We start from the raw sequence: 23364 nt of genomic DNA on the forward strand, positions 1-23364 counted from the left end.
ACACTAACAAAGTGAAAGTTGTTCTCCTGCAATGTATAAATCACTGATAATAATTCAATCAAACTCAGAGAAGATACTTCTCCCTCACTTACCTTCGAACATACAACCTTGTGTTTGTTGATATTGTTCACATTTAGTTGTATGTGCGTCTCTTCCGCAAGCTTTAATCCATCGTAGACACTTCGTCAACTGTTTTAGGCTTTAGAAAATATATTAAGCCCCTTGTAACCTAGCAGGGTATCTTTCATCAGAATTGCACGTTCCCCAAGCGTTTCTGAGGATTATTTTCTTCATAACATTAACTTTTCCAATTGCACGCAACTGACAACCAGTATTGCTTATGGGACAACATGGCGGCAGCGGCGTGTCAAGCCAGGGGTTAAGACAGTGTAGCCGCATTGTCTATTATTTGATTGGCTATTATTGTACGAGTGATTGACAGTTCGGAAAGGTCCATTGAGTAGGCTTAGTTCGAGACTGAGGAGCCCTAAACCAATAGTCGAACTTCAGGATGGCTAACAACATAATAATTTATTGGAAATTATTTGAGGAAAACTCAAGCTAAGGCTCGCTGACTTCCGTAGGTCTCAGGTCCCTAGTTGCAGAACCATTGATGGAAACAAGATCTTAAGGCTTACGTTGTCTGTTGTGTTGCAGGATTTGATGAGGCTCAAGCGGAAGGAGTCGGACCTTAATCAAATCATTGCACAGGCCAAGGGTGCACAGACCCGTTTGAAATATTCCAAAAATGATCTAGATAACCTAAGGAAGAAAAGCATCCCGAAATGCCAGGGGGTAAGATGTTCTTTATTGGAAAAAAAAATAAAAATTATCGTCAGTGGTTATGGTCATACCTGTTGCTGTTGCATGCTTGATAGCTTTGGTCATTATTTTTATTGTTTCGGATGGACAGCGTTGTGACCAATTGTTGTTTCCTGTAAATTGATTCCAGGACATTTCTCGTATGGAGAGTGAACTGGTCAACGTGGACTCCAATATCCAAATGCAGCTGGAGAGTGTGGAGGCGAAGGAAGCTACAATGACGAACCTCAAAAGCCAGATTGAGCAGGTATCATACTTTTCATGCAACTAAACATCAATGAAAGGTTTATTCTCCTTCATAGTTTTCGGACAACTGAGCGGGATATTTTATAGTTACAAAAAGAAAAATGCTTCTCCAGACAGAGGACATGGTGTTTGCTGACTTTTGTGCCGGGATTGGCGTGGACAATATCAGAATGTATGAGCAGGACCAGTTAAAACTTCAGGAAGAACACGACAGGAAGTGGTATGACTAATATGACACTCACTAAGATTTACCTTTTCACACTTGCTGTACATTTTTGGATAGCACATCATTTGGAATTTGGAATGTACTGCAAATACTTTCAGCTTGGAATTTGATAACCAATGCACTCGGTTGAATGCCAAGATTGAGTATGAACAAGAGCAAGTCGAGAAGCACAAGGAGAAGCTCAGTGAAACGCAGGCGTCTATCGACAAGGAAGAAAGCAACATGGCAGACAAAAGAAAGGTTACCATGGATATACTGTAATACAGCATAAATCATTTTACGCTTCAGACTATGTGATTTGATGATACAATGATACAGTAATCCATCACAGTAATTGTCCCCAATATGATGGTTGTTGCTTCGTGGTCTCGCTATTTTTATTTGTACAATATTTTTATACAGTGATACCTAATGCAGAGCTGCAAATGGGTGCTGGAACCTTGAATTTTAAGTCATGGTAGTGATAGTGACCAGCTCCTGGGTAAGTATAAATGCGTATTTTGTATCATCTGTCATCTCACCTTTCAGGACGAGGAGAAGCTGCTGGTGGCTGTTGAAACAAATGACAACAAACTACAAGAGATGAAGAACCAGCTACTGGCAAAGAAAAGCCAGGTAGCGACTGCCAAAAGTGAGCTGGAGGAGAAAATCCTGTGCCTCCAAGAGATTAACAGGTGAAACACACATTGATGAAGAAGAACGAATGCCAACACTGCTGCTCCTGTTTTGATTTATTAAGTCCACGGTGTGTGAATTCTCACCTGAAATAATGTGTTTTTCCGCTCAGAGACTTGGTAAAACGTCAGCGAGATGTAATGAATGCGGAGAGCATCCTGGAGCAAAAACGTTTAGCCCGACACAACTTGCTCCTGGCCTGCAAGATCGAGGGTCTACCAATCATTATGCTGTCAGGTGATCTGAATGAAATCAGCCAAATTCAGGTATCAACACATCTTAACATCTGCATTAATAAGATAAATATCAGTGCCAACAATGTCCCTTTCTAATCCCGGACAAGTACTAAAGACATACACTATATCCCGTAATATGTATGTTTCCACATGGACAGACATGTTTACATTGTGTGTTTGGTGTTTGTATTGTTTATGTTTGAATCGACAGACACATGCTTAAACAATGTGTGAATGTGAATGGACAGATTTGAATAATTTGATATATTTTTGCAGTATTTGTGAACAGGCAAACAATAATGATGTCTGTGGAAAAAAAACAAGCATTTAAATATGAATGTGAATGGGGAGATGTGAACAAAATGTGCAAATGGACAGACAATTGTATTATGTGTGTATGTAAACATACTTATCAATTATTACATGATATGAATACAAAAAAAGATGTTCAAAATATGTCGAGATATGTCATGTCACTATTCAAGCCGCTTATCCTCACAAGGGTTGCAGGAAAGCTGGAGCCTATCCCAGCTAGGGTGAAAGGCAGACTACACCCTCAACTGGTCGCCATTCAGTGGCAGGGCAGATATCGACACCATCACTGAGCGGGAATTGGTCCCACGCTGCCTGCACCAAAGGCAGGCGTGTGTACCACAACACCATCAGTGACTCTGTCTAGATCTGTATGATAGAAGTGTATCATATATAATTTCTTGCCAACAGTATTTATGAATGGAATACGTCTGATCTGCACCTCAAGAGTCTCCTGCCTGTGCACAGTGTCAAGCCTTGGGCTAGCACGTAAATCAGAATGCGCCAGCATTTCCACTCTGCCACGGATGCCCACTCAATGACACTAGAGGCCATTGTGTTCATGTCATACATTTACAGAAATGTAAATTGCGTTTGAACCTCTTCAGATGGACGAAGCGTCCGGAAGTACTTCAACTACGATGCACATTTTTGAGAGGGAGGCCCGGCTTGTCATTGACTACTCTTGCCTGGAGGCCGAGTATAGGGTGACACATCAGCTTTACTCTTTCAACAGTGATATTTAGCATGAAGACCAACATGCTGTTACAATTTTTGTTTGTGCATGTGTGCGCGCGCATCTGTGTTTTTTTTAGAATTTGCCTGCAGAGGAGATGGACAACTGCCTGGAGAAGCTGAGGGAGTCCCTTTTTTCTGTAGAGGAACAGCTGAAACACACGACCACGCCCAACTTAAAAGCTCTTGAAAAACTAAGCGAGGTGAAGGACAAGCTACAGGACGTGACAGACGGTACTTTTGGGATTATTAAAATACAGTCAACACCGTTCATTGTGTGGAATATTGTATGTACCATACCCACCAGCAAAAGGTGAAACGCTGCGATGTAAACGCCAGATAATTTTTAATGTAGTTTGTATGACCTTGCATATTCTTTTGGCCCAGCCACCTAAAAGAATTAGAATCGAGAATCGTTCAGGAGGGCTACGAAACTGAGAAACTAGAATTTTTGGGCCCAGCCCCATAATAGAATCACAATCAAGAATCGTTTTGAATGGGAATTGAAATTGGAACCGGAATTGCTCAAATTCAAAAGAGCATTGGCAAATGTGGCTCACCTTTGCCACATGTGAGAGCGTGACAGATTTTTGTGATATAGTGGGAATTTCTATGACAGATATGTAAAAAGGTTCCAGTAAAAAAAAAAAAAAAAAAAAATGCGCAATTGTAAAAAGGCCGCAGTATACTATCGAGTACCGTCATCATTAAAGCGGAATCTCTCTCTGACTCAGCCTTAAAAGCCTGCGCCATTGCTACCAGAAAATGTGAACAAGAGTTTGAAGAAGTTCAAAGTAAGCGCTTTCAACTCTTCAGCCAGTGCTTCGATCACGTTTCTAGTGTCATTGACAGCATATACAAGAGAATGTGCCGCAACAACAGCGCTCAGGTGAAAAGACCGTTTTGCATCCCCGAGGCGAGAGGCTGTCAAATGACGACGTCACAAGATAGTTAATGTGCTTCAGGCCATTCTGTCTGCCGAGAATCCGGAGGAGCCATATCTAGGCGGCATCAACTACAGCTGTGTGGCTCCTGGGAAGCGCTATATCTCCATGGAAAATCTGTCAGGCGGGGAAAAGGCCATCGCCTCCCTGGCTTTGGTGTTTGCCATCTACAGGTAGCATGACTAACTAACACTATTGGTCACTACGAACAAAAGCTTGTGTGTGTGTGTGGATGTCTTAATGTCCAATAAGCAGCAGCATACAACAGCAAACTTACCCTCGTTGTTTGTGAAATAATGTCACGGCTGAACTTCCATGCACTTTTTTTTTAATTTTTCAATTTATGGATGATTCAAATAGGCCCTTGTGCTCAGCATATCAGCCCACCCCTGTTCTAAAATGAAAAAAATCTCCTCCCTTCCTCAGTTTCCGTCCTCCTCCTTTTTTGATTTTGGACGAGGTGGATGCCGCCCTGGACAACACCAACATTGGGAAGGTAGGATTTCCCGATAATAAGAGGGGAGCTTGTTAGCAAGGTCGCATAATTGTGCCGCTGTTTGCCCACACAACGGATGTTTACATCCATTTGTTTTGTACTCATTAGTGTACAGACAGCCCCCATGATTTTTGCAGATTTATTAAAAAAGAAAAGCTGAGATCACACAGGCAATAAGTATTCAGACCCTTTGCTGTGCTACTCATACTCATTTCTTCTGATCATCCTTGAGCTGGTTCTACACCGTCATTGGAGTCCAACTGTGTTTGGTTATCCCGATTGGACTTGATTAGGAAAGCCACACGACTTTCTGCATAAGCTCTTTGAGCATACAGTGCATGTCAGCCCAAATGAGAATCATGAGGTCAAAGGAACGTGAACTTTGTTAGAGCAGGCGAAATGCCGACTGCAACTACTCTAATGTCAAGCTTGAATCCAATAACCAATCAAAAATTTTGTGGTTCCAGGTGACCGACTTCATCAGGGAGGAATCTAGAGAGAAAATGCAGGTGATCGCCATCTCCCTGAAGGATGAATTTTTCTCCAAAGCCGACGCCCTGTTGGGAGTTTACCCAGACGTAAGAACATGAAGTTATACCAGGGGTTGGCAAACGTTTCCGCTTAGATGAGTTGTTTTTTTAACAAGAAGCCGTGGATGTGAAATCCATCCATCCATTTCCTTACCCACTTATCCTCACGAGGGTTGCAGGGCGTGCCGGAGCCTATCCCAGCTGTCAACAGGCAGGAGGCGGGGTACACCCTGGACAGGTTGCCAGCCAATCGCAGGGCACGTCGAGAGAAACAGCCCCACTCACAAGCACACCTATGGGCAATTTAGAGTGTCCAATTAATGTTGCATGTTTTTGGGACGTGGGAGGAAACCGGAGCGCCCCGAGAAATCCCACGCAGGCACGGGGAGAACATGCAAACTCCACACAGGTGGGTCCAGAATTGAACCCGGGACCTCAGAACTGTGAGGCCAACGCTTTCCAGCTGATCCACAGTGCCGCCTGGATGTATAATATATGAATCAATTTATTTTAATCATAATTTTTTTTTACTAATAATTCATTCAATTTTAATAAATGACAATAAACGAGTATTCACTAAAGTTAATAAAATAGGTTAAACTGATATCTTCAAATAATTTTACCAGTATTTTTCTCGGAAAATATTTGAAAATCAATTAACCAATGATTTAAATTGAAACATAACATTTTATATTTAAGAAACGAATGAATACATTTTGATGAATTTATTTTAAGGGGATTAAAAAGGCCTGACATCTGAAGTATATCTCAAGGGTTGCCGGTTCGAAGCCCTGCTATCGTTGTCCGCTGTCCAAGTTTCCTTGGGCAAGACACTGAACCCTAAATTTCCTCAAGGTCAACATTGTGGGCCAGATTACAGAACCAAGTGGGTCATACTTTGCCCACCCCTGCATCAACCACTGAACTCGTTTCGGAGCAATCAATCACTGCAATGTCCTGCTCTTTTTCAACCACAGTTTGACAACTGTGTGTTCAGCCGCATACTGACGTTGGACCTGCGTCCCTTCGCCGACCCGGAGGACAACGGCGGAACACCACCTGCAACGGACATGCCCTGAGATGACAAACACGCAAAGTTGCTCCGGTTCACTTACGTTGGCTTCATTCTTCTATTGTTCTCCCCCCCCCCCCCCCCACACACACACACACACAAAAAAAGTGAGTTTGAGTTGCAATGTACCTGTTTGAGAAGGATTTTAGGGAGTGTCTTTGGGACTCCAAATAGATGTTTCTCCTCTATGAGATATGTATTTTAGTGACGTGAGGCTACTTGAGCTATTATTGGCACCTGTTCATTCTTATATCCATTTTCCAAGCCGCTTAATCCTCGGTTGCCTGTTTCCATTGTGTACACACATTTTGGCTTCAGTTGGCCTACTGGGGCCTAATTGGGTCATCCGTTATACCACGCAAACAGAAAAGCTGTCCAAAATGTTGTAATATTATTGTAACGTGCAGTTTGCACCTAGTGATTCCTGTTAAATTGTAGTGCTTTTATACACAATAAAGGATTCTTTCAATCTGATTTTTTTTTTTTTTTTATCATAAAGTAAAGTTCATTTATATAGTCTGAAATCACAAAAGGGTGAGAGAGCTTTACAGGTTATGATACGCGAGTATAAACACCCAACTTGTGGTTAAATAGCAACTCCACACCGTCTTTTTCTGAACTTGATCCTTGCATCTATTTTCCTAGCCGCTTATCCTCACAAGGGTCGCGGGACTGTTGGAGCCTATCCCAGCTGTCAACGGGCAGGAGGCGGGGTACAGCCTGAACCGGTTGCCAGCCAATGGCAGGGCACATAGAGACAAACAGCCGCACTCACAATCACACCTAGGGGCAATTTAGAGTATCAAATTAATGTTGCATGTTTTTGGGCTGTGGGAGGAAACCGGAGTGCCCGGAGAAAACGTTATTCTGAAGGGTCCCACGGAGACCGTGAAGAATATGAGCTTTATTTTCGGTCTTGTTTTGAAATTATGCAAACGTATTTAGTGATTTGGTACCCGCCAACTACTTTGCGTGTAAAATGCTTATTATTGCACCAAAGCACACAGAAGCCGATAACGTAGTCTAATTTGGTATATTTTCGCAAATGAGTCATAATATAATAATATAATGCTGCTTTCTTTCGGCTTGTCCCGTTCGGGGTCGCCACAGTGTGTCAACTCAGATGAACGCTCATATTTGTTTGGCACAGTTTTATTGATATGAAAATAATAATACATCATTTTTACGGATTGGTTTTCGCTTACAATCACTGAGGAATTCTCGACACGAGTGGGTTTTTCTTCCGCGTGAATACAAAAGAATCCCATTTTATCGTCATTCCAAAAAAGCCCATCCCAGAATTTGTGACGTCAGAGGCCCGCCCACGAAATGAGTCGTTTTTTTTTGTAGGTAAGAGAAACTAGGTCAAATTTCGCGGACTTTGAGTCATAAACACATATGTTTTGGGCTAAAAACATGGAACAGGATATGCATCTTATGGAACAGTTGAACATATATTTTCGTCGAGATAAGATCGTTTGCATTAGAAATGAGACATTCCATACACTTTAAATGCAGGCAGCAATCGTTGCTGCTTGATGATAGTTGTGATGCTTGGCAAACGGGGAGAGGGAGAGACAAGGAGCCACCCAAGCTCCAAAAGAGGAATCATGACACGTATATTTGTGTGGACGAAAATAAGTACTGTACGTTGTTTGTAGTTATGATTAAATGACAGGGGAAAATTACTGAATGTGGCAACGTCTTAATTCTTGTTGTAGGCAAATGGAACGCGCCATATTTTTGTCCCCTTTGAAAATCAGCTGTTGGTTTCGTCACACATCACATGACCAATATTTACGGAAGTTCCATCATTTTGCGGGTCCTCGTTTTTTTTTTTTTTCTTTAACATTCTTCTTCATTTCCTAACCCAACTAAAGAGTTACCCAAAAACGAGATGCACAGAAAGTCGCACATTGGTAACAAATGTGTGTTAGATAACGAAGTAACCGCTTTGCTTTGTCATTATTAATAAACCGCTAGGTTTGGTTTCGCCGGCTAGCTAAGTTGTCATTCTTGTAGCGTTTTTGAGGTGGTCGTTTCGAAGGTGTTCTGGGACCGCGTGAAGTCAAATTTGGTCGTGTTTCGCGAAGTTAAATTAACGTTTGAATAGTTAGGTTGAGTGAACGAACGGTCAACGTTAGTTCTTGTAGCTATTAGCATCATGGGCGCTGAGCAGAGTGGAGATGCAGAGCACAAACACTCCGACTACAGTTCCACAGGTGAACATATTTCTTTTCATTATCATGCTCCAAATTTGTGTTATTATAATGTTTGTATTGCTATAGTTTTGGTCAGATCATATGACCCATTTGTTCATCAGTATGGAGTCCAAATCGTGATACAACGTATTGAATAGTCTTCGTGTTTTTTTTTTTTTTACTTAGTCCTGAATTATTATTTTGATCTCCTCGTTTACATTTTAGTTGAGGATGTTCACAACCATGTTGTTTCAACAACGATCAGAGCACATTTCTCTTGTGCCCTTTGAATCTTCGTTTTGAAATGTCAAAGCGGCAATTTCAAGACCTGAAACTGTTAACATTTTGCCTAAAATATTTTTGAGTTGGTCGCAGATGAAATGGTTAACTCACCTGCCTTCCATTTTAGGCACACTGGGTTCGATTCCCGTGGTTCTGTCTCAATTGCGTTCCCTGTGATTGACTGGAAAGCAGTCCTGGGTGTGACGTACCTCAGGCCGAAAGAGTCAGACAAATGCTTTAAAGTATCTTAATTTGTTCCACAACAAAATTGTTCATGACTGAATATTTATGTTCGCATTTTGTGTTGGTAAATCTTATAAATGTTCGAGCACTAGATTTTTCCACTCACTGCAAGGTCCTTAATACCTAATTAGTTATGTCTGAATAACATTTTATCATCCATCCATTTTCTTTACCGCTTATCCTCACAAGGGTCACGGGGAGTGCTGGAGCCTATCCCAGCTTTCAACGTCCAGGAGGCGGGGTACACCTTGAACTGGTTGCTAGCCAATCGCAGGGCACATGGAGACATACAGCTGCACTCACAATCACACCTAGGGGCAATTTAGAGTGTACAGTTAATGGTGTGTGGAATGTGGTTTTTAACTAACAATCATCTATTTGTATGGTTCAAACCAAGTGACGATGGGTGGGGGGGTCAGTCAGCGTTTGTTAGCATAAACTGTTGTCATTGCAGTGGTTCCCTCTCCGGCTAAGCAGAAGGCAAAGATGGATGACATTGTCGTGGTGGCTCAGGGGACGCAGTCCATGAGGAACATCCACAGTGACCCGGATGTCATTAAACTCCAGGAGATCCCCACCTTTCAACCCCTCCTGAAAGGTGCGTGACCCGATATTTAATTTTAGAAAACGTGAGATTATCAATTTTTCAAGGCAGCACCATGAGTGAGCCAAGAGCAGACCCAATGTCAGGCTCCCTGCACGAATTAACCGTAATTTTGTTCATCTGACACACCGCTTGCTCGCTCGGCAGGAGTGTTGAGCGGCCAGACGTCCCCCAGCAGCGTGTGCCTGGAGAGACTGGACCCCGCCCAGGTGCTGCAGCTGTGCACCCGCTACCAGGACCACCTGCACCAGTGCGCCGAGGCCGTCTCCTTTGACCAAAACGCTTTAGTCAAGCGCATCAAAGAGGTGAGCGGGACGAGCGTCCACATTAACAAACTGTATCGCTTGCTTTATAAAACTGTTGCGCTTTATTATTTAGTGAGGAATTGTAATTGATTACATAAAGTTATGGAACCACGTGAGATGACTCATAGGTTGTCAAAGCAACAGGTTATTATTTAATCCTGATGAAATGTGTTAAAACAGGACATATGCCATCTTACTGTGAAAATTAACACCTGTAGAAAAAAAATATAAAGATGCAGTAAAGGGTGAACAAAAAAATACATAATTTAAATTTTTTTTTTTTTGAGAAACTGCATGTCCTAGGCAAAATGAAATTAGATGGGCTTCATGTTGAAATTTTGGAAAATTTCAAAAAACTTTTGGGTTTCCATCAGGTGGTCTGAGAACCTGGGTTCAATCCCGGCACCGCCTGTGTAGAGTTTGCATGTTTTCCCCGTGCCTGCGTGGGTTTTCTCCCACATCCTCAAAAAACATGCAACATTAATTGGACACTCTAAATTGTCCCAAGGTGTGATTGTGACTGCGACTGTTTGTCTCAATGTGCCCTGCGACTGGTTGGCCGGTTGACAGCTGGGTTAGGCTCCAGCACTACTTGCGACCCTCGTGAGGATAAGCGGCGAAGACAATGGATGGATGAATATTCAAATGGATATAGATTATGTAACTGCTTTCACAATGCTTGACGAATGTTCACAAATGGCTGTGACACAAAACACCTCATTAAATTTTTTTTGTGTCATGTCCAAATCAGCTTTCCAGTTAGTGTAGCTTAATTGACTTTCCTGAAAATGCGCGCAGCATACTCTGCTTTGACTGTGATTTCGTATATTTGCACAAAATGCCTGTTCATTCAAGTGAGTGTCATTCTTCACGATGGAAATAATCATTCGAAGAAGAATGGTCATAATTATAAAAGGTAAACCATTAAATGGACAACTTGCATATAACATGGAACTTGGTTGTTGTTTTACAATCTCTTTTAAAATTAATTTGCCATCATTTGAATAAGATTTGGAATGTTTGTAGACTACAGAATTAAGTAAAAAGCAAAAAAAAAGAGAACATCCTAATAAATTGTGGAAAGATTGAAAATTGTGGGCTTCAGCCAAAATGTACGTGTAGTTGACAAAGCTGAGAGTCATCAACTTCCCCACGAGGTGGGGCTATTGTGCTTTCAGCCACTTGCATATTAGAACTCGTGAAAACCTTGGGAGTTGTCTACAGTTTTGTTTTGCAACCTTTATTTAGCCGAGGCACATCCTGTATATTGCATTAGAAAAATCTCACGGCACACCACCAAAAAATGTGACAAAATGTGAATTCACAGGTGGCACGGTGGGTCAGCTGGAAAGCATTGGCCTCACAGTTCTGAGCTTCCGGGTTCAATCCCAGACCCGCCTGTGTGGAGTTTGCACGTTCTCCCCGTGCCTGCGTGGGTTCTCTCCGGGCACTCCGGTTTTCTCCCATATCCCAAAAACCTGTAACATTAATTGGACACTCTAAATTGTGCCTAGGTGGGATTGTGAGTGCGACCGTTATCTGTCTCGATGTGCCCTGCGATTGGCTGGGAACCAGTTCAGGGGTGTACCCCACCTCCTGCCCGTTGACAGCTGAGATAGGTTCCCTACGACTTTCGTGAGGATAAGCGGCAAAGAAGTGGATGGAGATGTACTATTTTCTGCCCAATTAAGTGAAATTGGACAATTTCCATCAGGGGTTGGAAGTCACTGGTCTACAGCCACCATTTATATCGCTCTCCTAATAGAATATGAATATGCACCGTTTTGACCTGTTTGCATATGCGTAGCTCAGTATTTTCTAAACGGGCCGGCTTTGCGGTTGTGCTCCAGATGGACCTCTCGGTGGAGACCCTGTTCAGCATCATGCAAGAGCGTCAGAAGCGCTACGCCAAGTACGCAGAGCAGATCCAGAAGGTCAACGAAATGTCAATGATCCTGCGCCGCATCCAGATGGGCATCGATCAGACGGTGCCGCTGATGGAGAGGCTCAACAACATGCTGCCCGAGAGCGAGCGCCTGGAGCCCTTCGCCATGAGGTCCGACGCGGACTCTAGTACCAAGTAAGCCGGTCGTGAGGAGCTTACTGAGGCGGGGACCGCTTCTTTCCATTATTTCGGATTCCGTTACTGAACTTGAACTTGGGAGGATTTGGTTCTCCTGAATTGTGACAGTGGAAGTGTCAGACGTGAATGTGAATGAGCTTGGATGCCTCAAAAACCTGAAAAACTCGCAACTCAATGGATTTAAACGCTGCAGAAACACGGGGACTAACTCAAGAGGAAATGATACTTCCAGTGTGGACCAGATACATTTTCTTTCTACCTATCTAGCTGGGGGTAAATGTGACTTTATTTGCCCCCATGTCAGTGTTTCAATGCAGCCATTGTCAACGTGCTAATGTCTCCTCCTATCAAGTTTCTTTCGCACGGAGATCTACAACTAATGCTACTAAGATTCAAAGTCATCCTGTTCTCAAAGCCATTAAACATATATGTGGCTGATTTTTAGCTGCATGTCACAAATGAAAAAGAAATTAATATTCTGTCGCAAAGGTTGCATTTCCAAAATAAATCCACCACGAAGAAGTATCGTTTTATTCTACGTTTGCTTTCTGTTGTCACTGTCACGGCTTCTGGCACAAGTGCTCCGGCGCATTATTGTGGCACGAGAGATCAGAATCCAATTTGACTTAATTCATCAGGCAATTGCTATTTATTTAGCTTTGTTTCTATTTATATGCCAGCAACATATAGTGATACGCAGAGCACTTTAATGCTCTTCTACTAGATGGCATAGGGTATAGTTGACCTGTCTCTCCACCCATACCCATCCATAGAATAAATTGAGACAAGATATTTTTCATTATAAAGCGTTCCCTTGAGATGCAAGTGGCCCCAACTAAAGAGTTTTTTTTCTCAACTTTTAAAATTAACATTGAAAAAAAATTTAATACTGTGAAGAAATCAGCTCAGATTTTGGAGGGCCGTAAATGTTTAAAATACACACTCGGAGTAAAACTCAAATATGGAATTAAATTAGTGCCACCAGGGTTTGAATTTGAAATGCCACAGAAAATAGGATTTGAATCTGAAATGTAAAGTGATCACATTTTCAATAGTTGTATTTCAGTGTAACTTTTCAATGTTAACAATTCAACTGGCTACAATTCGCTGTCGGAAATTCACCGTCTGTGCCACCAGGCAGGGTTACTTCAGGTCAGAACCGCACAGCCAGCCAATCCAGTTACGTTTTCTTAGTATGTGATGTCACATGACTAAGAAAGCGTAACTCCGATTGGCTGGGTGTTCGCTTCTGACCTGAAGTAACCCTGCCTGGTGGCACACACGGTGAATTTTAGACCAGTGATTTCCAACCTTTATAGAGCCAAGGCACATATTTTGCAATTGAAAAATCCCACAGCACACCAACAAAATTAAATGTCACCAAAAAATGGATTGATTAATTACTGTATGACCTTCCTGCCATCTAATAGAAGAGGATTTTTTCATTAGCATTTTTTTCATTTTTTTTTTTCATTCTGCCACACTGGCATAAATAGATGAATAAAGATACATTATTTCTTGGAAATAAATGGTTTTTTTTTAGCAATTACATAAAATTGGATAACTTCCCACGACACACCTGAAGAGCGCTCCCGGCACACTGTTTGGGAATCACTGTTTTAGACAGCGAATTGTTGCCAGATGAATTTCAGACAGCGAATCGTAGCAACTATTGAAAATGTGAACAATTTACAGTTCAAATTCAAGTCCTGTTTTCTGTGGCATTTCAAATTCAAACCCTGTTGGCACTAATTTACATCCATGCTCAAAGTACCTGCTCAGGTTCTCCGAGGTCATTAAATTGCTTCAGTTTGGTTCATTATGGGGAAGGCTGCAGACTTGACAACAAATACCTTAAATTTGTGGGCCCTAAATCAATAATCTACATTACCGCCGTTTACTGCGGAGTTTTGACGCCGGCCGTGTTTTATCTTTTTCAACTGCTTCCAGGTGGCCAAGCGCACACACCAGAAGGAGCAGCGCAAATCACAATGAATTAATCATCAGACGCACGCTGTTGACTTCGTTACAATGGCTTTCACTCCTTTTGTCATCCCATTAATGAAAGCTACTGCTCCAGCCCTATATCAAATCTGTCAGCACTAGACAAAAATTATAAAATCTCTAGAATGATCTTCCCAAGGTGTTTTTATACACCAATGATGTTTTATCACCTTATCAGTCAGGTTTCAGGAAAGGACATTTCAGTGTCAATGCTGGGCTGAAAGTGTTAAAGGGACCTTTTTATAGCACTTACAAGAAACAACACTGCTAGACTTTTTATTGATTTGTGCAGAGCTTTTGGCACAGTCGGCCATGTTGTTTTAAAACCTAGACTTCAGAGCTCCGGGCTCTCAGGGGAGCCTGTTGCCTTAGTTTTCTAACTATCTTAGCAGTCGCAGTGCATTACGGATGATGATGATGTATGTTCAGATAATTATACCTGGTCATATAATGTGTGCCACAGGGTTAATAATCTCGGTCCAAAAGCGTGAAATGCAGCGCTCCACCTTTATGCTATACAGTAGAACACATCGTACACTCACTCCTGTGCTGCATCTTGTGCACAAGTTGGTGAAAATGTGCAAAATACCTTTGTAGTCCTTCAAAATGGACTGGATGAGGTGAACTTTGTTTTAAATGTCAATAAAACAAAGCTTGTTTATTTTTTTTTAAACCAAAATTTAAGACCAGACCACATTCAAATTATATTTTAGTTCATGCATTCTCCGAAAGATCCATTGGGATTGACACGGTGGGTTCTTGTTCGCAGCAATGTAGATATACCACAATTTCTGGCCTGCAGAGCGCACCTGATTATAATCCTCACCCAGTGGATTTGTAAAGGAAATACCATTTGGTACAAACATCAGCCACACCTGTGTAAAAGCCCCAAGTGCCCACATTGAAACACGAAATATTTACAAAGACGATACACAGAAAGAGTTTTCAAAGTTTTAATGGCTTAGCTTAACATAGCAACAACACGGAAGCACAAAGAGGGCTGGTTTAAAAAAAAAAAAAAAAAAAAACAGTAGCAACATGGTACCAGAGCACGAACAGAGCTGGTTAAAAAAAAAAAAAAAAAACTACTTAAATCACTGAGACGCGCAGTAACAGCAGAAACACACTAGTGTGGCGCTAACAGGGCTGGTTAAAAAAAAAAAAAAAAAAACCTTACCGGTAAAAATCACTGAGACGCGGAAGTAACACAGCAGCAGCACGCTAGCACAGCGCTAACAGGGGCGGTTAAAAAAAAAAAAACATACCGATAATCACTGAAACACGCCAGTAACACAGCAGCCACACACGAGCACAGCTGTAACGTTAGCGCAGTGCTAACAGGGCCGGTTAAAAAACATAGCGGTAAAAGTCACTTCCCCGGCATATATATTCCACCGGTCTCACTCTTACCTATTCCGCTCGAGTCCCCCCATGCGGCCGTTAGAAAAAAATGCACAAATTAGCAGCATCACCGCATAAGCCGCAGGCTTGAAAGCGTGTGAAAATAGTCGCGGCTAATAGGCCGGGAATGACGGTACTTATGAATTTTCCTTATGTAAAACATGTGCTTTTGTTTAAAGAAACATTTCATTTGTGTACCGTGGTGATGTAGCTAAATACTGGAGTTCGCCACATTCCAGCATGTTGATTGATGGACAGGGAATGGTTACTTCCTGCCCCCCCCCCAAAAAAAAACCTCCATTCCGTGTACACAGTGTTCCTAAAGTCCAAGTAAAACAAAAACAAAGCATATTTTCAATAAATGCACGTTTACTCTCATCTTTGCGGAATTTATGGGCGCCTTCCAACTGTCTTGTCATGTCATGACGTCCCACTGTTTACAAACCTGCATTGTCATCTTACACCAAATATAATTCATTCTTGCGTATTTCCCCCCATTTTCGGCACATTTTTTTTTTCAAGCCGCACGAGGGATCGCAGCCATGCGGTTTGCATTTATCAGCCTCAAAGCCGGTGTGAATGAGGACTTAAAGGATTTAGCGGCGCGCTAACGTTGACAAACGGACGGCGTTCTTAAGCTGCTGTCCTTCTGGTTGGAAAAAGCTTCTGTGTGGCGGCCTGAGGTGTAGCGGCGTTATTTAAAATATCTTTTTGAAGCGCTTGAAGGGAAGGAGGTTTGTTTGAAAGTTGCGGTCACGTGTTGGCGATTATCAGGCGGATGCGACACAATCTGCCCGCGGAGCGTTTCGGTGTGAAATGAAAGAAATCCAATTTCCACCCCTCCCCTTTTTAAACGTCTCATTTGAATGGAAATCAAACGGCGGCCGTCTCCGTTCCTGGAAACGCCGCTCACCGTTCGCATCTTTTACCCAGAAAAACAATTGACTTGTTTTAATGCACAAAAGTAGCGGCGCTCTTCTCACAGAGGTTGTTAACTGCTCGGGCCATTTGAACTCTGTTGGCAATCAATAAAGCAGCGCGAGTAATTGCGAGAAATTGCGTTGTGAGTAATTGGATTTGACTCCACAATGTTGAGTTCCTCCGTGTTTATGTTCCAGCAAGCTACGTTAATTATTAGTTTTGTCCAGCTCATTAAAGCCCTTTATATTTGGAAGCAAGCTCAATTTTCACTTGAATTAATCCTCTATAACATTGTTTGGTTATTTTTATTCCATTTCATAGCTCATCCAAATAATTTTTATCAAGAAGGTTGCGTGGTTACATATTCAGCTTTGAATAGAAAGCATTCATATGCAAATTAGGACTCATAAAAGTACGCGCTCCTCTTAACACGCGGTCGTTTTATGCTAGCTTTTGAGGGTTGTTTTTTTTTTTTTTTTTTTTGACAATAACGATAAGGGAGCTCCTCTCGTTGATAAGCAGGCAAGAGGCTGTCGAGATGCTTTGTTGCGCACTCGTGTTGAATCAGAGGAGAATTCAGCCAAATGGCCATTTTGAATATTCATACCAGCTCTACTTTTGAAACAAACAGCAATGTGGCTCATTTACTGGAAGCAAAAATGCTCTCGCTGGCAATCAAGACTCCGACTGCCTCCTGTCTAACTGCAACCCTCATTAGGTACCCATTCGATTCGTGACCCAACATCAGGGTGGGAGTTGAACCTGTCATCGGATCATGTGTTGGGGTGGAACTTTTCACCCCCCACAAAAAAAATGTAAACATGAGTGTTGAAACTTTGTGTGTGTGGGGAAACCTCACGTCGGGAAAAGTGGCTGTTGAAACCCTTCATTGGGACAACCGTGGAGGTTGGCAACATTCCCTCTAATTTTCGACGTGTCTGAGCAAACACGCTAAGCCCGTGAGCGCCCCCTTTTGACCACCGTGAGCAACATCAGGCATATGCACTGTGGTAAGATCGGTGTCTTCCATTGAAGTTACATGCCTCATTAATAGATTCAGATTACAGCATTTACGTTACCATCAGAAAATTTTAAGAACAATTTTATCTGTGTTTTTGCAAACTTGCAATAAAAATGTCAACAAACAAAAAAAAATGCATTGCTAACCAAACCAGGCCAACTCGGAACTGTTAATTTGAAATGTCGCTTCCAGCTTTGTTTCATTTGTTTATTATTAAATCACAATCATATCATCGTCTGTTTTTCTTGGTGTAAAAGTGAATTATTGCTTGGAGAATATCTTTAACAATGCATGTTGAAAGATGAATGATGCTACCAAACAGTTTTAAGGTTAATGTTATGAGGTCTCCTATTTTTAAAATACAGAATTAGCTTTTTGTGCACTGTATTTTCTGTGCTTTCATCCTCAATCAGGTTGCACCAAGGTGGATATTTGACATTATACACTATCTCATCCTGTACTTTCTACTTTGGCTTCAGACCAGACCTTTTTTAATCACAAAAGAGAAAATCTCGTCCACTTTCACCAGTTTTTCTTCTTCATTATTATTATTATTATTATTATTCACATACTCCGACATTCATTTAAGCAGCAGAATTTCTTTTTTAAAAACTTTTGCCAGTAATATCAAGAGTAAACATGAGCAGCATGTCTAACTTGTCTTTGCTCTATGTTGCCCAGACTGTGTTTCTAACTAAAGCACCGGTGTTTGGTGGCGGTGTTTGTAATTACGAGTGTACCCCTTTAAGAGCGGGAGGTGGGTGGTGTCAGGTAAACAAGGAAGTAGTGTGTGGCATAGTGTGGCTCAGCAGCAACTTGTTAGAGATTGCGTGCTGCCGTCTTTAAAAAAAAAAAAAAAAAATATCAGGCTGTTGTTCACTGCGCTGGATCGGTTTTCGTGTTCGCGACAAGTGCGCAAGTGCGCAGCTTAGAGGGAACATTGCTGGGGGGGGGGGGGGGGTTAAAACCTGTCATCGGGAAAATTGGATGTCCAAACCTTTCATCGGTAATAGTGAGGTTGCTCATCAGAAATGTGATGTTGAAACTGTGCAACAGGAAACATTTCTTTGCAAAGTGAGTCTGTTCATTTGGTAAAGCTGTGGGTGTTGAAACCTTTAAGTGTGAGAAGTGTGGGTGTGCACCTTGAAAACTTTCATCTGAAAATGTGAGACTGTCACATTTAGGGAAAATAAGGATTTCGAAATCTGTCATGGAGTAAAGTGTGGACTTTGAACCCTTTTGTCGATTCAGCCGTGAATGTTTAAAACGTGCCATCGGGAAAACCGTGGGTGATGCAATTTCCGACCACCCCGACTTTTACACAGGTACCATCCCACATCGGTTACGGCTCTCACACTACCTCTGTTCCATGTTCCTGATGTTCCTCTGCAGCACTCTTGTGCTCGCTGCCCTAAATTTTGAGGATGCCTTTCAATTGGAAGTGGATGCCAACTCGGTTGGAGTAGGCGTTCTAATTCAGCAGGATAAGCACAGAATTACTCATCCCATTTATTTTTTTCTGTAAAGTTAAAAAGACGTCAATTGCATTACAGTAACATTGAGAAGGAGGCGCTGGGCCTACATTCGAGTTCTGCTCTGACTATAGTTTTCTCTGATATTAACCCGATTCTGTTTTTGATGCAGAACAGTAATCGGCGTCGGATGAATAGTGCATTGACGCCACCAGCGTACCCACAAGGAAATAATGTGAATTGATGGTGACCCGATGCCGTGGCGTTTGCAGCTTCTATCTTGAGGTGGGGGACTGATGCGCACTCGGATGTCAAATTTTCATATCTTGAGATAAAAACAAATCATCAAATGGATGGTTCATATTTTAAACAACTAAGGGCGTTGTTATCTTAGGGCAGAACTCTAATTGACACCACTCCAAAAATGTTTACAATTGCCTCTTTTAATAAGTTACACCATGAATAGAGTACTGTAAGTTCCGGCTTACAGAGCGCACCTGATTATAAGCCTCACCCGGTATATTTGTAAAGGAAATACCATTTGGTACGTAAATAAGCAGCACCTGTGTGCACCTGGCCGCAAGTGCCCACATTGAAACACGAGATATTTGCAAAGAAAGACGGTACACAGAAAGTGTTTTTAAAGTTTTAATACCTTATCTTAGCTTAACATAGCAAAAACACGGTAACACGAATAGGGGTAGTTTAAAAAAAAAAAAAACAGCCACAGCAGCTACACAATAGCAACACGTTAGCACACCTCTAACAGAGCTGGTAAAAAAAAAATATACCTAAATCACTGAGCCACGGCGGTAACACAGCAGCAACTCGCTAGCACCGCACTAATGTGCAGTGCTAACAGGGCCGTTAAAAAAAAAAAAAAAACACAACTGTAAAAGTCACTTCCTCGGCACAGACTCACTCACTCGCTCTTCCCTTTTCTGCTCGAGTGCCCCCTTGCGGCCGTTAGAAAAAAAAATGCACAAATTAGCCGCGTCACTGCATAAGCCGCAGGTTGGGAAGCGTGTGAAAAAAGTCGCGGCTTATAGGCCGGAAATGACGGTATATTAAACGCCAAACTAAGATCCCAAACACTTTTGATACGATTTCAAACTCGTCTTCTAACGTGAGCCTTAAATGCCTGCCAGATGACTTGACTTTGAGAAAAGATGCTCAGGCACGTGGCGAAGACTTCTTCTTGGTCTTCAGGCTTAACTGGGTCCCGCCCGCCATACGAAATGTACACCTCAGTCAAGACGGATTACTTCCACGTGCTTGCTTGACATCATTTACTGTAGGATTTAACTATTTAGACGGGGCTTTGCTGACAAAAACACTAAAAGGCTAAAGGGTGTACGTATACATGACTAGTGAACCATAATTTCGCGAGGAAAAAAACTCCCATTTTTTTTCCCTCATGGGAGGCGGGGCTCTCTATTTGAGGGAGGTATTTATTTATTCATCTATACACTGCTAAGTTTCAAATTTTAAAAGCCACTTTGACTCTTTATTTCATCCCTCAATGTTTGTGTGTAAATGCTGCAGCTCGTGCTTTAATGATTGATGAGCAAAAGGTTGTTATTCGCCTCGCGGGACGCACTTTGCAGACGTCGAGTGTTTCCTCGGCGTTTTATTTAACCGCCTGAAATATTCACCTCGGACAGACGTTGCCGCTTCATTCCAGCGACGTAAAAAAACGTGTTAACAAACAGTCGCTCTAAATCCTTTAAAAGCGATGATGAAGGTTTAGCTGCTATTAGTTTTCCAGTCGAGTCTCTGCCTTGTGGTCCCTCCGCGTGGTTGTGCGCATCCGTGTTTACGTCTGCGGCGTATTATTTCCACCCAGTCTTAACCTTGCCTTGTTTTAAAAGGGACATTGCATACATTTTTTTTTTAAGTTTTTGATTGGGTGTTGACAAATAAGCCTCTGCAGTGCCGACGCTCCCATCAAACAGCCAAGTACCGTAAATGTATTGCTAGGCTCACATTTATTAAAATGTCTGTGAGCAACCTAGCAATCTGACACATTTTGTTGGAAAAAATTGTGTTAAATTGTTGTATATTTAAAATCTTAATTCATTAAGGCTCATTTTTTTTTTCTCATCATCCATCCATTTTCTTAGCTGCTTATCCTCAGAAGGGTGGCGGGGAGTGCTGGAGAACTATCCCAGCTGTCAACGGGCAGGGGGCGGGGTACACCCTGAACTGGTTGCCAGCCAATCACAGGGCACATAGAGACAAACAGCCACACCCACAATCACACCTAGGGGCAATTTAAAGTGTCCAATTAATGTTGCATATTTTTGGAATGTGGGAGGAAACCGGAGTACCTGGAGGAAAGCCACGCAGGCACGGGGCGAACATGCAAACTCTGCACAGGTGGGTCCGGGATTGAACCCAGGACCTCAGAACTGTGAGGCCAACGCTTTCCACCTGACCCCCCGTGCCGCCTTTTGATTATCTGTTAAAGAAAAACAATTAAAATGTTTTGAAACATGTTTGAGATCAGGGAAAATAAATTAAATCTCAGAATTTAAAAAAAAGAAAAAAACTTTGAGGGGCGGATAATGTCAGTCGTTTGCTTTTTCTACAAGTAATTGCAAAAATGGATTAAAATAAAAATCTGATTTTTGTGGGGAAATAATCATTCCACCCTCCCCTATGTTGTACCAAAGTATTTCTTGCTGAGTTTGAATTAGTTTAATACACAGCAGCATGACTTAATGCTTTGATGCCCTCTCGCGCAATCGCTAATAAATCAGCTTTATGGCATCCATGCATGTTGGTGTCAAAACACAAAGCGAGCTCGCTTGCATTCTGTTTACGTTTGCTCCTTTTTACACTCTGACGCTTGTTGGTCTTGTTCACCACGACACGAGCCGTCGGAATCCAAAACACGAAGCAGCTCGCGTTGGTCTTTGCGTGGACGCGCTGTCGTCGTAATCAGCACTTTGCTCTTGCTGCTGTCAATCGCCTGTCAACGCTCGTACAAGAAAACACATCCGAGCCGGGAAACCACAACAATACTAAGCGCTTTAGTTTTTCAATCAATTTTCTGCTGATACAAAACAGTGACGACAATGACCACGGGGGCACAATGCTGCTTCTTTAAACCGCTTACTCTTCCCTCACCATTTTCTCTGAAAGAAAGAGCTGCTGGTGGCACGGTGGAGCAGCTGGTAAAGTGTTGGCCTCACAGTTCTGAGGTGCCGGGTTCAATCCCGGCCCTCCCTGTGTGGAGTTTGCATGTTCTCCCCGTTCCTGCGTGGGTTTGTCTCCATGTGCCCTGCGATTGGCTGGCAACCAGTTCAGGGTGTACCCAGCCTCCTGCCCGTTGACAGCTGGGATAGGCTCCAGCACTCCCCACGACCCTTGTGAGGATAAGCGGTGAAGAAAATGGATGGATGGAAAAAGAGCTTAGTTTATTGTCGTGTTAAACTCATTTCACTGGCCAAAAACAGTGTATGCAACTGATTTAAGACCAAACTTGTGCATCTAATAAACACACTTAAAACACTTCACATTGTTTCCCATAGAATAAAAAATGGATTTCAAACAAGAACAAGCTGGAAAAAAATTGAAAATCACAATTCTGTGTTTTTTTTTTTTTATCTGTTTGGCAAATCGCCTTCACATTGAGGCTTATTTGGAGGAATTTCCACAAAATAGCCATTTCAAACCAAAATGGCCAACTTCCTGTTCAATTTGGGGTAAGGAACCTTGGGATATTTAGGTGCAGCATATTTTGGTAGGGTGGCGCAGCTGGTAAAGCATTGGCCTCACAGTTCTGAGGTCCCGTGTTCAATCCCGGCCCTCCGTGTGTGGCGTTTGCATGTTCTCCCCGTGCCAGCGTGGGTTTTCTCCCACGTCCCAAAAACATGCAACATGAATTGAACACTCGAAATTGCCCGTAGGTGTGATTGTGAGTGTGGCTGTTTGTCTCCATGTGCCCTGCGATTGGCTGGCAACCAGTCTAGGGTGTACCCCGCCTCCTGCCCAATGACAGCTGGGATAGGCTCTGGCACTCCCCACAACCATTGTGAGGATAAGCGGCTAAGAAATTGGATATTTTGATAGGACATGTCCACCCGAGGAGGCAAAGTGGCTCTGCTGGTAAAGCGTTGGTGTCACAGTTATGAGGGAACCCGGGTTCAATCCCGGACCCACATGCGTGGAGTTAGGCATGTTCTCTCCGTGCCTGTGTGGGTTTCCTCCGGGCACTTCGGTTTCCTCCCACGTGCCCTGCGATTGGCTGGCAACCAGTTCAGGGTGTTCCCCGCTTCACGCCCGATGACAGCTGGGATAGGCTCCGGTGAATCCCGTGAGGATAAGCGGCAAAGAAAATGGATGGATGGGTGGACGTCCACCCGATTTTAAAAATACACACGTAGAAAAACAGCTGAGTTCTCGAAAATGTTGAGGCCCCCCCCCCAAAAAAAAAAAAAAAAAAACAGGTGATTGTTTACCAAAATCACATGCACTGCAGTGATTGCAGTTTTCATAAAATGTATTTTGGGAGATGACGGAACAAAG

At 42.5% G+C, this 23364-nt stretch overlaps 2 protein-coding genes across 5 annotated transcripts in view; both read left to right on the plus strand.

Moving 5' to 3' along the window:
* Positions 1–6768, plus strand: part of smc1b (structural maintenance of chromosomes 1B) — a 28565-nt gene extending 21797 nt beyond the window's left edge. For all 4 annotated transcript variants that reach the window (XM_061823500.1, XM_061823499.1, XM_061823498.1 and 1 more), the window contains 13 exons: positions 658–795; positions 953–1069; positions 1182–1288; positions 1393–1534; positions 1823–1968; positions 2082–2235; positions 3126–3224; positions 3333–3486; positions 3987–4141; positions 4218–4369; positions 4623–4692; positions 5160–5270; positions 6200–6768. In XM_061823500.1, coding sequence (XP_061679484.1) covers positions 658–795; positions 953–1069; positions 1182–1288; positions 1393–1534; positions 1823–1968; positions 2082–2235; positions 3126–3224; positions 3333–3486; positions 3987–4141; positions 4218–4369; positions 4623–4692; positions 5160–5270; positions 6200–6301 — 1647 coding nt within the window. In that variant the 3' untranslated portion in view covers positions 6302–6768. The remainder of the gene's footprint in view (positions 1–657; positions 796–952; positions 1070–1181; positions 1289–1392; positions 1535–1822; positions 1969–2081; positions 2236–3125; positions 3225–3332; positions 3487–3986; positions 4142–4217; positions 4370–4622; positions 4693–5159; positions 5271–6199) is intronic.
* Positions 6769–7762: 994 nt separating this feature from the next.
* On the plus strand, positions 7763–13140 carry borcs5 (BLOC-1 related complex subunit 5). The gene is made up of 4 exons (XM_061823651.1): positions 7763–8516; positions 9475–9618; positions 9772–9929; positions 11780–13140. Exons 1-4 carry the CDS (start codon positions 8459–8461, stop codon positions 12011–12013), a joined length of 594 nt encoding a protein of 197 aa, XP_061679635.1. The 5' UTR covers positions 7763–8458; the 3' UTR covers positions 12014–13140.
* The last annotated feature ends 10224 nt before the right edge of the window (positions 13141–23364 follow it).

This window comes from Syngnathoides biaculeatus, chromosome 6 (genome assembly GCF_019802595.1).
Source record: "Syngnathoides biaculeatus isolate LvHL_M chromosome 6, ASM1980259v1, whole genome shotgun sequence".
Taxonomy (NCBI): Eukaryota; Metazoa; Chordata; class Actinopteri; order Syngnathiformes; family Syngnathidae; genus Syngnathoides; species Syngnathoides biaculeatus.